Source organism: Mytilus edulis, chromosome 11, assembly GCF_963676685.1.
Source record: "Mytilus edulis chromosome 11, xbMytEdul2.2, whole genome shotgun sequence".
NCBI lineage: Eukaryota > Metazoa > Mollusca > Bivalvia > Mytilida > Mytilidae > Mytilus > Mytilus edulis.
In genome coordinates, this window is record NC_092354.1 from 1,023,048 (window position 1) to 1,035,974 (window position 12,927).

Below are 12,927 nucleotides of genomic sequence, written 5' to 3' on the forward strand. Positions count from 1 at the left end.
TGTTGATTAATTGTGTATATCTATTAACATGAGCTCCCTTTTGATTTTTATAAATTTTAGATTTGACGTTTCAAAGTTTCGGGGGTTTTATTCATATAAAAGGGGGATTTCCCAGTTTTCGGACAATAACTCAAAAATGCTGTCAGCAGTTCTCATGAAACTTTGATGAATTGTTGATATCTATTGATGTAAGCTCAATTTAGGATTTTATAAACTGGATTTGTTTGAAGTCTGACAACAAATGTACTCAGAAATCTTAAATTGAATATAAATTCAATTCATATAATAGTTATCAGAGCTACCAGGATTATAATTTAGTAATAATTACGGTTTCAAGTTCTTTGACTATATATATTGAGAAACCTATAAGATGTCAAATATTTAATAACAATCCAAATTCAGCAAATTCAGACCTGTATCAAGCTTGAATATTGTGTCCATTTTTGCCCCAACTGTTCAGGGTTGGACCTATGTGGGCGTATCCAGCTGCGCTTAACGCAGCAGTTTACTCGTTTCTGTTCTCTAACTTTAGTTTGCTTCAACCAAATGTTATGTAACTTATACACAATGTTTATTACCATAAAATACAGATCAAATTTGAATTTTGGTTACGTCACTTTTGCTGTTCTAGAGTTATCCTCCTTCACAGATGGAAAAAATGCTATATTTTTGGTTTCCGTTCTCCAACTTTAGTTTGCCTCCGAATGTTCTGAAACTTATACACAATAACGTTTACCACAAAACTCAGTTCAAGTACAAATTTGGGGACCGTCACTTTTGCCGTTCTTCAGATATAATCCTTTATAACGTTATATGATATGCAAGTGGGAGCATCATCTGTGTCCCATGGACACATTTCCCATTTATTTAGAAAGGTTTAGTAAAAGGTGCTTGAAAAGAGGTACTTTAGCTAGTACATAATTGACAAGAATTACCTGAGTAGCTAACATACATCATATTTATCAGTAAAATTTCCATCATCGAATTCATCTGGAGTTTTGATAAATTCACATTAATTGAGGATAATACGAAACATGGTAGTGATATATCCCGGCTACAATACAAGAAATAACAGGTATTCTATTCTCCTCTTTTGGAGATACAAATATGACACATGCATAGATATTTTACAAGTAATTCTCCAAAGGTTGGCTATATATGACCTCCCTCTCCTTTAAAAAATCCTTGATCTGCACCTGACCCTCATGAACCATCTCTTTTGTATCAGTGAATTCGAAATTAGGTAAAGTGTATCGAAAATGTCTTGATTTTCTGCTTGCTTCTTCTTCTTTTTGCAACATCCTCCTGTGGTTAGGAGCACATCAATTGATTGATTATTCACAGTGGGCTTATATTACTCGGTCGGAAATAGTTTAAATCACTTTGGTATTTTACAGTATAAAACGCAATTGCATATTTAAAAGACGATGGGCTTATATTACACAGAAGATAATAAAAGTTATTCACTTTGTTATTTCGTTTTACTCCGAAGTTTCTAATAGTCTAAAATCTAAAATGTTCCTGATTGACTTTATGACGATAGTAGAACCGTGGTCTGACACTATTTTAAAAATATCTGTATTGCTATTGAAAGATATATATATATATATATATACACGCCCGATGAAGCTAATTTGTTTAGCGAAATATTGCGTGAATAATATATAAAATATAACACCTAATTTTATAACACTCATTAGTGTGTTAAAGTTACATTCTTAGACACTTATATAATTTAATTTAGTAACTGCATCAGTTTATTTACAAACTTATCCACACCTAGATAGATTGAATGTTGATTGTTGTTATTTTTAGACACTATATACTATTTTCACAGGCAACACTCATTACACATCTTATTTTGTGTAATCTGTTCATATCTATTTCCTTGCAAGATCATGGAAAACAAAATATATTTCAATAAATTAAGAAGTTTAACGAAAAAGAAAATACAGCTTGAACATCATGCTTCTAATCTTAAATCGTACATAGATAACAACACAATACCAAAAGGTTTAAATATCAAATTAACGCCTCAGACACCGGGCGTCAAGTCCATCAGATTTATGAAACGTTGGGACGATATTTTATTTAATTGTTCATTCCGACTTCTTCAACTCTTACTCTCCTTTTCGATCTACGGCTACAAACAAATTAATTCGGAGATAAATGAAACCTTTATTAAAACATCTCTGTCTGTTACTCCAGAAGATATGGACGTAATTCAAAGACGACTATTCGACATTCAAAGGATAGAGAAACAAAATTTCAAAGCTAAACAAAATAAAAAATTCAAACGAGACTGTTTAAACCATCAAAGTTCCGTTCTTAAAGAAGATCCAATTTTAAACTTGTTAAAAGAGGGTAAATCAAAACAACCGAGGAAAAGACGTTTTAAAAAACAGAAACACGCAGTTCAAGATAAGTTAGTTGTAAATCTGTCATCAATAGAACTAACTACCTCTGAGGAAAAACTATTGAGTAAAGGCCTTAATTTCTGTCCAGCTCCAGCAACCGTCAACAATTTACAACTTGAGACAGATGTAGAAGCATTTGCCAGGCGTCTTCGGTTGAAAGAACATTTCAATAGACAACAGAAGAAAAATTTAAAAGAAGCCGGAAGGAATGAATCTGATTATGAGAGTGATGAAGGAGACATATGCATCCCAAAATTTAAAAAGAAAAGTACATGGAATCCCCCTAAAAGCAAAAACGACAATTTGGAATCATTCATTACATCAGTCAAAGCTGAGGTCAGATCTTCAATCAGTGGTAAACAAGTCAGAAATATTTCAAAGTCAGAAAGTCAAGCCATGATTAACTTGAAAGACCGTGACAAAATTGTTATCAAACAAGCTGACAAAGGAAGTGCCGTTGTAGTGATTAACAAGGCAGACTACATCGAAGAAGGAAATCGTCAACTCTCAAACGCTAAATTTTATAAAGAACTAACATGTGATCCAACAAATGAAATCAGCAAAAAAATTAATGACGCCCTCTCAGAAATGAATAAAGATAAACAAATTGATGACGATACGTACGATTATCTACGCCCAGACGAAACGTGCACAGCCGGTCGATTTTATTTACTTCCAAAACTTCACAAAGAAGGAATTCCAGGGAGACCTATAGTATCAGCGAATGGCCACCCCACCGAAAAAATTTCAGAATTTGTTGATTACCATCTCAGACCACATGTTCAACAACTACCATCTCATATTCAAGATACGACTGACTATTTGAAGAAAATGAATTCCTTAAGTCCTTTACCCAACAACACAATTTTGGTTTCAATGGATGTGTGTTCTTTATACACAAATATTCCAAAAGATGAAGGAATAGCCGCGTGTGAAAAAGTATGGAATACTCGAAAGGATAAACATCCCCAAACTGACTGTCTAGTTCAATTGCTCAAGCTAGTTCTTGAAAATAACAACTTTATTTTCAACGACAAGCACTTTTTACAGATTGACGGAACTAGTATGGGAACAAAAATGGCACCTTCTTTTGCCAACATTTTTATGGGGGATCTCGAAGAACGCATCCTTTTGAGTGTGCCATACAAACCTTTGTCATGGCTCCGTTTTATTGATGATATTGACATGAAATGGAACGATACTGCAGAACATTTGCAAGATTTCTTAGATCATTGTAATCAGTTCCATCACTCAATTAAATTTACATCTGAATTTTCAAGCGAGAAAATTGCTTTTCTCGACACCACCACATTTGTAAAAAAACGGGGTCATTACAACTGACCTCCACACAAAGAAAACTGATAAACACCAGTTCCTTTCTCCAAAAAGTTGTCACCCGAAACACTGCTCCAGGAGTATACCTTACAGTCAAGCCATCAGACTAAAGCGAATTTGCTCCTCTGAATCCAAACTTAACTATCGTTTGGGACAACTAAAAACACAGCTGAAATCAAGAGGATATAAAACCAAAAACATCACAGACGCTTTTGATAAAGCTAAAGAAAAAGATCGAGCTAGCCTCATGGAATACAAAAATAAGGCGACCCGTGCAGATAGAATTCCGTTTGTTGTAACTTTCCATCCCGATTTGACAAATATTTCATCTTCTATCCGAAAGCACTGGAGTCTAATCGAAAATGACTCTTCCTTAAAAGAAATTTTCCCATCACCTCCTCTTATTGCCTATCGCAGACCCAAAAATCTCAAAGACATACTTGTGACATCAAAAGTAAAGAAACAAGAAACTTCAAAATTTGGGTGTTACAAACAATGCGGTAGAAGGATCTGTAAGTGCTGTAAAGCCGCCAACACTGACCACTCTTTCAGCAGCACAGTAACAAAGCAGCGATACAACATCTATGTTACATCTAATTGCAAAACGGAAAATAGTATTTATATTCTTACTTGTGGAACTTGCAAGCTGCAGTATGTTGGTGAAACAGAAACCACATTCAACATCAGACTAAACAATCATCGGTCGTTCTATACTAAAGGAAGAAACTGTCCAATTACGAGACACCTCTTAAGAACAGGACATACTTTTGAAAATATCACCTTTCAAATAATTGAGGTAAACCAAAATTGGGACACAGAAATGAGAAAAAAGAGAGAAAGGTTCTGGATGCATCAGCTACGTACTCTTGAACCTGATGGACTTAATGAGAGGGATGAAAAACAGTTCTACCCGAAACCAAAGGAATAACTCATAAATTTTACTTCTATTTAATTAAAACAACTATTTGTTTTAATTTTTGAAAAAATGTTTATGTACAATAAACGGCAAAAATTTGTTTTATACAGATCATTAATCAATATGTTAAACTTTTGTGTAGCTCAAGCTACAAAGATATTTTTTGTCATGCATCCGATTTCATCTAGATAGATGCACACGCCCGATGAAGCTAATTTGTTTAGCGAAATATTGCGTGAATAATATATAAAATATAACACCTAATTTTATAACACTCATTAGTGTGTTAAAGTTACATTCTTAGACACTTATATAATTTAATTTAGTAACTGCATCAGTTTATTTATAAACTGATCCACACCTAGATAGATTGAATGTTGATTGTTGCTATTTTTAGACACTATATATATATATATATATATTATTCCACATGCAGATGGCATCGATGCATGCAAAGAAGTTTGGAATTCCAGACCAGTGAAATATCCACCTACTGAATGCCTGGTCAAAATGCTCACGCTGGTACTTAAGAAAAACAACTTCACTTTTGATGGAGATCATTATTTGCAAGTAAATGGAACTGCCATGGGCACCAAAATGGCTCCGTCATATGCCAACATATTTATGGGCAAATTAGAGAAACAACTCCTTGAAACTTCCATCGAAAAACCGCTTTCCTGGTTTAGATTTATAGATGATGTGGATATGAAATGGAATAAAAGCGACGAGGATTTAGTCACTTTTATCACTCATGCTAACAACATACATCCAAGTATCAAATTTACTCATGAGAAGTCTAAATTCAAAATCGCCTTCCTCGATACTTCAAGTTCGCTCACAGAGGGCATCATATCTACAGATTTATATTCTAAGCCTACTGACACTCATCAATATTTGTCCCCTAAAAGTTGCGATCCTGCTCATCTTACCAAGAGCATTCCATACAGTCAGGCACTTAGAGTCAAGCGAATATGCTCCAACACAGAAACAACTAAAAGACAACTGCGTAAACTTGAAACTCGCTTGAAGAAAAGGGGCTACAAACACAGAAATATCAAAAAAAAGCTTTCAGAAAGCGAAGTCAATTCCGAGGAGTGAACTATTGGAATACAAAGTTAAAAAGAAAAATAAAAGGACTCCATGTGTTCTTACTTATCACCCATCTCTCAAAAACAGCTTTGGTGTCATTAGTGAGCATTGGAAATCAGTTGAAAAGAATGCCAAACTGTCCAAGATTTTCCCTGAGCCTCCAATGATAGCTTTTAGGCAACCTAGTAGTCTGCGGAACCTACTAGTGCGGGCTGAAGTGTCTGATAATAGAAGTACTCCTGGAGAATGTCGTTCGTGTGGAGAAAACGCTGCAAATGCTGTTTACAGATGCAGCATTCGTCAACATTTCACAGTAAGGCAACCGAAAATAACTATAAGATATTTTGCAATGTTACCTGCAAAAGTATGAATGTTATTTACATACTAGAATGTTCGGTTTGTGGCCTCCAATATGTTGGTGAGTCAAAGCAGCCTTTCTACAAACGCCTCAATGGCCATAGGAGTGATATCTCTAAGAAGCCACTTCTTCCAGTCTCTCAGCACTTCAGACAGTCGGATCACAAACTTGATGACTTTAACCGCATGAAAATTCTAGTGATTGAACAGAACATTCACTGGAGTGATGCACAGCGACAGGTTCGGGAAAGCTTTTGGATAAAGGAACTTAATGTACATCACCCAAACGGCATCAATAAGAAATACTAGCAGTTTTGTTTTTCACTTATTTTTATTGTTAATATACACATACACGTATATTGATTTATAGTGTTTTGTTTAAATTATGATATTCAGGATTAAAATCAATCGACCAAAACTTACCTGTATTATCACTGATCTATTTTCACACCTTATACATTATGTATCAGTATTGTTAAAACTTGTGACACAAGAAGAAGGCCATTTGTTGAGCCGAAATATTTGTCAACACGATTTTATAACAACATTTTCGTTTAATAACACCTTATATCAGTACCGTTGTGCAAATCTTTAGACTGATATATATATGTACACTATATATTGCAATGTAACTTGCAAAACCCAGAATGTTGTATACCTCCTTCAGTGTCGATGTGGCATGCAGTATGTTGGCGAGACAGAGCAGCCATTTAACAAACGCACGAATGGTCATCGAAGTGACTATACTTGCAAGCCCGACCTACCCGTAAGTCGTCATTTGAGATCACATGGACACACACAAGCTGATCTCAAAAACCTTACCATCACGATCATAGACCACAACGAGTGTTGGTCGAAGGTCGACAGAGTCGCTCGGGAAAGATTTTGGATAAGAAAGTTACGGACAGTCTCCCCAGAGGGCATAAATGAAAAAACATAGAACGAGTCCCTCATTTTCCTGTGACCACCTGTTTCAAACAACGCCGGATTTAGTACTGGCTTTACAGTTCGAAATTATTTTTAAAATTACCGTTTAAATTACAGGTTTTCATTGATTCGGGATGATGTATAAGTACGTTGCCACGTTCAATTATTTAAGCTCAATATACAAAACTTATTTTTTCAATCACTATTAGACTGCTATTCGTTTGGAAGGCTTTAATATGTAGTTTCCGTTGTAATTGCCCTACCGTTGTCTAATTTATACCATCCTGGATCGGTAAGGACATTTTTGATTTTTTTGTTTGAGGACTGCCCTCAATGCAGTTATTACATCTCAACTGTCACATCCTTTGGAAATCTAAAGTTGTGCCATTTCACATCGTAAATAACTATTTTTATTTTTGGCATATTTCTGTAGTCTTTGCGGTGTGTTTGGAAATTTTAAAATTGTTCCAGCGTTCGCTTAAATTGTATAAATCAAGATTTTGATAGAGTCTCAATTTGAATTGACATGATTCATTTGACATCGTGCTATTATTGAAGAAGGATATCTGTTATCCGAAATATCTAATATTGTATATTTTATAGTTATTTTATGGTGATGTTGTACCCTTTTTGACTTGTTATATATTATATTTTGTAGTGTACAGAATCATATTACATGATCCATCGCCCTGTAAGATTGATCGTTGACTATTTATTCAGTCATTTTATATATATATATATATATATATATATATATATATGTGACTTCCAACTAAAATCTATAGAATCATAATGCGTTAACATATCTTAAATGATTGTTTACAAACGTGCATACTCACATCGTACATGTATATTGCTCTCAATAAAAGGGATGTACTTCAACAGAGTAATGACGAAGAACGACAAAAATCAATACAGCTTTTTACTTTTACGTAAATCTTCACGAATGCTGAATACAGCGCCAATATTTCCAATACGGACCGGCAATGATGTTACTACATGGTCAATATTTCCAATACGGACCGGCAATGATGTGAATACGCATTGAATTCTGAATTTTATGCACAATATATGTTAACATGTAATTCTGGATTCGTTGCCAGTCCGTATGGGAAATATTGGACAGGGCTGAAAAGCAATATATATCATGTGATTTACATGACTAGGTCGACGTCACCAGTTTGTAACATGCCGTTTTGGTAATATTATGGCTGTTTTAATCGTATTATTTAACAAATATATATATATATATTAGCGAATGATGTACCGATGATAAGATAAAATTAATGTTTTTTTAAAGTTTGCGATATCGAACCCTATTGCTAATTTGTGTCTATGACACAGACGGTTATTTTGTTAAAATCGAATACATTGTTATACACATGGGCAAATTGAAAAAAGTTTGATTAAGAGATTGACATACTGTCAAATCTGTTCATTGTGTCTTTTTGTGTCGGGATGTATAAGTACCCTGCCACGTCCACTAGTATTTTTTGTCTATCTGATGAGTTAAGCCTTTTTCAACTGATTTGTATAGTTCGTTCTTATGTTGTACTGTTATACTACTGGCCTAGGTTAGGGGGAGGGTTGGGATCCCGCTAACATGTTTAACTCCGCCACATTATTTATGTATGTGCCTGTCCCAAGTCAGGAGCCTGTAATTCAGTGATTGTCGTTTGTTTATGTGTTACATATTTGGTTTTTTACATAAATAAGGCCGTCAGTTTTTTCGTTTGAATTGTTTTACATTGTCTTATCGGGGCCTTTTATAGCTGACTATGCGGTATGGGCTTTGCTCATTGTTGAAGGCCGTACGGTGACCTATAGTTGTTAATGTTTGTGTCATTTTGGTCTTTTGTGGATATTTGTCTCATTGGCAATCATACCACATCTTCTTTTTTATATACACCTAAATTCGAAAAATTAACAACATGAAACGAAATAATTATCTCATGAATTTTAGTTTTAGCTTCCCGTTAGAGATAAAGATATAAAGTGTACTCATAATAGACAAGATAGACAAATGCAAACTAACATAAATCTACATACAAACAAATGTACATACACAAACATATTTACATACAGGCAGAGGTGGTGATTTAAGATCCCCCTTACATGTTTAACCCCGCCACATTATGTGTGTGTGTGTGTGCATGTTCCAAGTCAGGAGCCTGTACTTTAGTGGTTTGCGTTTTTCGATGCGTTGAATATTTGATTTTCGTTCATTTTTGTAAATAAATCAGGCCGTTTGTTTTCCCGTTTGAATTGTTTCACATTTGTCATTCTGGGGTCCTTAATATCTGACTAAGCGGAATGGGCTTTGCTTATTGTTGAAGATCGTACGGTGACCTATAATTGTTAATCTCTGTGTCATTTAGGCTCTTGTGCAGAGTTGTCTTTTTGGCAATTATACCACATCTTCTTGTTTATATATATCTACATACCGATATAAATGTCTAAGAATATAACTTAAACACGCTATTTAATACATTAAAAAGTTCCATTAGATTTTAAAAAGAAATATGCAATATTTAGATAAACAAATAAGCTTAATCAGACGTGTGCATCTCTCATTGTGAAATCGGATGCATGACAAAAAATATTTTCTAGCTAAATCTATACGAGATTTGAGGAAAAGTGTAACATATTTATTGATGTTGCATAAAATATGTTTGTAGATACAACTACATAAAGTTGGCAAAACAGTTTAGCACATTTATAGATTTTCGATTAATTGTATGAATTTCTATTAATTAATTTGTAATGTTTCAAGATAATTATGGTTTTGATTTGCTTTTAAATCTTACTTCTTCTCTCTCATTGAATCCACAAAGTTCAACATCTCTCTCTCTCTCTCTCTTATCTAAAAGATGTCTTACATACATCTTAAAGTTTGTATTGAAAACCATTTCTTAACGAAAAAAAAGCAACTTTTAAATGGATAACTCAACATATTAAAAAAACGGGTGCCGTACAGGTGCAGGAAATGCTTACCCTTCCGGAGCACTTAATTTCACTCCCGGTTTTTAGTGGAGTTCGTGTTGTTTCTTATTCATTATTTATAACTGTTGGTGTAAATGTCCTTTGGTGTTGTGAGTCTTCGTTGACTCCTTGGTTTTGATTGTTATTGTCTTAAGAAACAATAAAAGTTTAAGGAATTTACTGCTGCATTGTATAAATGTTTAACAATTACCTGCACTGGATAAATACCTATTCAGAATGGGGCAATTGGTAATATATGTGTAATTTAGGACTCAGACTTTCCGGTTCGGTGGATATAAACTCAAAGTCGGGAAAGTCACAGTATATACCGACATATGAAGCTACATACCAAAAGACAAATGGAAGCAAGTAAATCCACACAACATAAATAACAACATATTGATAAGACAATTACAACAAGTTCATCCTATCTTGTATGTATAGTTTGTTTGATCAAAGTATGTTAGTATTTATCGAGTCCGTGTGCAGTAGATACATTGTAATGAAAACTCTACTTCAAAACGAAGCGTGAGACGCCCAACAAGATTTATTTTTTTTTATTTTTGTGTTGTTGCAGTCGATCCAACATTTCGTTCTAGTAAATTTTACCAAAAACAAACTACAGTAAATGCAATGATTACCTTTGAAGTTTTGCACACAAGTTACCCGTTTCGTCGACAAATGACTTATCTGCGACCCTTGAATATTTGTTTTTATCAACAGGCAAACAAAACAACATCAGACTTGAAAATGAGGAAGACCACTGAGGCACGAATTGTATAATTATTTTGTATTTTTCTAAATTTCATTTTTCTTTTTTACTTACACATACTATTTTTATCATATATTTATTTGATTGAAAATGTTAAGTAATTGCACCTGATGTTGTTTGTTAAAAAGGGACGTTATAATGGTTTAATGAGTCACGTGGTAATAACGCTACAAGTGGCGTTAAACACTAAAAATCACTCACGCAAACATATTATTGTTTAATTATATCAAAAACGTTGCAAATTCCTTACCGACATAAAAATCAGAAGAGGACGATGATTTCACTTTGATCGATTTTCTACACTTACATCATAAAATTGAGAAAGGAAATGGTGAATATGTCAAAGCGACAACCACCCGACCATAGAGCAAACAACAGCCGAAGGCAACCAATGGGTCTTCAATGTAGCGAGAATTCCCGCACCCGTAGGTGTCCTTCAGCTGGCCCCTAAAATATGCATAATAGTACAGTGATAATGGACGTCATACTAAACTCCGAATTATACACAAGAAACTAAAATTTAAAATCATACAAGACTAACAAAGGCCAGAGGCTCCTGACTTGGGACAGGCGCAAAATTGCGGCGGGGTTAAACATGTTTATGAGATCTCAACCCTCCCCCTATACCTCTAGCCAATGTAGAAAAGTAAAACAATAACAATACGCACATTAAAATTCAGTTCAAGAGAAGTCCGAGTCTGATGTCAAAAGATGTAACAAAAGAAAATAAATAAAATGACAATAATACATAAATAACAACAGACTACTAGCAGTTAACTGACATGCCAGCTCCAGACCTCAATTAAACTGATTGAAAGATTATGTCTTCATCATATGAATATCAGGTACAATCCCTCCCGTTAGGGGTTTAGTATCATACTATCATAAAATATATGAGAAGAACATAACCCGTGTCATGCCAACAACTGTTTTTTTAGAAATAAATGTGTTTAGTTCCGATGCAAAGACCCTATCAGTGAATCAATGTTAAAGCCAAAATATGCAATCTTTAATGACCTGACAACAGTATCGTAACTATATCCCCTTTTAATAAGTCTATTTAAAGGTTTTGTTAGTTTCTGAGGAGAATACTGACATTTTTGTGCTTTATAAAGAATATTTCCATAAAATTTTGGATGTGAAATACCTGAACGTATAAGATGTCTGCATGTTGAGTTATATTTACGAATTATTTCCTTATACCGGTGATAAAATTTAGTAAATGTTTTGACCAGTTTGTGATATCGAAAACCCTGGTGTAATAATTTTTCAGTAATACATAAATTTCTCTCGCTAAAATCTAATACATTGTTACATACACGAGCGAATCGTACAAGTTGAGATATATAAACACCATAAGATGGTGACAAGGGAACGTCACCATCTAAAAATGGATAATTAACAATAGGAAATGAAAAATCATCTCTTTTATCATAAATTTTTGTATTAAGCTTCCCGTTTATGATATAGATATCAAGATCGAGGAAAGGGCAGTGGTCATTGTTATCATTAGCTTTATTTAAAGTAAGTTCTACAGGATAAATTTCTTTAGTATACATACTGAAGTCGTCATTATTTAGAGCCAATATATCATCCAAATATCTAAAAGTATTGTTAAATTTTTGTATCAAATGTTGTTTTGATGGGTCTTTGCTAATTTTAGTCATAAATTGTAACTCATAACAATACAAAAACAGGTCCGCAATAAGTGGTGCACAGTTAGTCCCCATTGGAATTCCAATAACTTGACGATATACGGAATCGCCAAAGCGAACAAAAATGTTATCAAGTAAAAATTCAAGTGCATAAATAGTATCAAAGCATGTCCAATTGACATAGTTCTTTTGTTTATTGCTACTAAAAAATGATCTAAAAGAGTTTGAACATATGTACTCGCATTCCGACTTTTTAAATGCCCAGTTAATTAGGGATGTGAATTTTTTCTTAATAAGAATATGAGGCAAAGTGGTATATAGGGTAGAAAAATCAAAACTTTGAACAGATTCAAAATCACCAATATATGCATGCAATTTATCAAGTACTTCCAACGAGTTTTTGACACTCCAAAAGTAATTAATTCCACTATTTTCAAAGGCCTTATTTGAACAATTTATTATCAGGTTTTTTATTGT

The 12,927-nt window shown here is 33.9% G+C and overlaps 1 protein-coding gene across 1 annotated transcript; it reads left to right on the top strand.

The window, feature by feature from the left end:
- Positions 1-2,213: 2,213 nt before the first annotated feature.
- Positions 2,214-5,766, top strand: LOC139495371 (uncharacterized). Its single transcript, XM_071283678.1, has 2 exons — positions 2,214-3,651; positions 5,066-5,766. Exons 1-2 carry the CDS (start codon positions 2,214-2,216, stop codon positions 5,764-5,766), a joined length of 2,139 nt encoding a protein of 712 aa, XP_071139779.1.
- Positions 5,767-12,927: the final 7,161 nt, after the last annotated feature.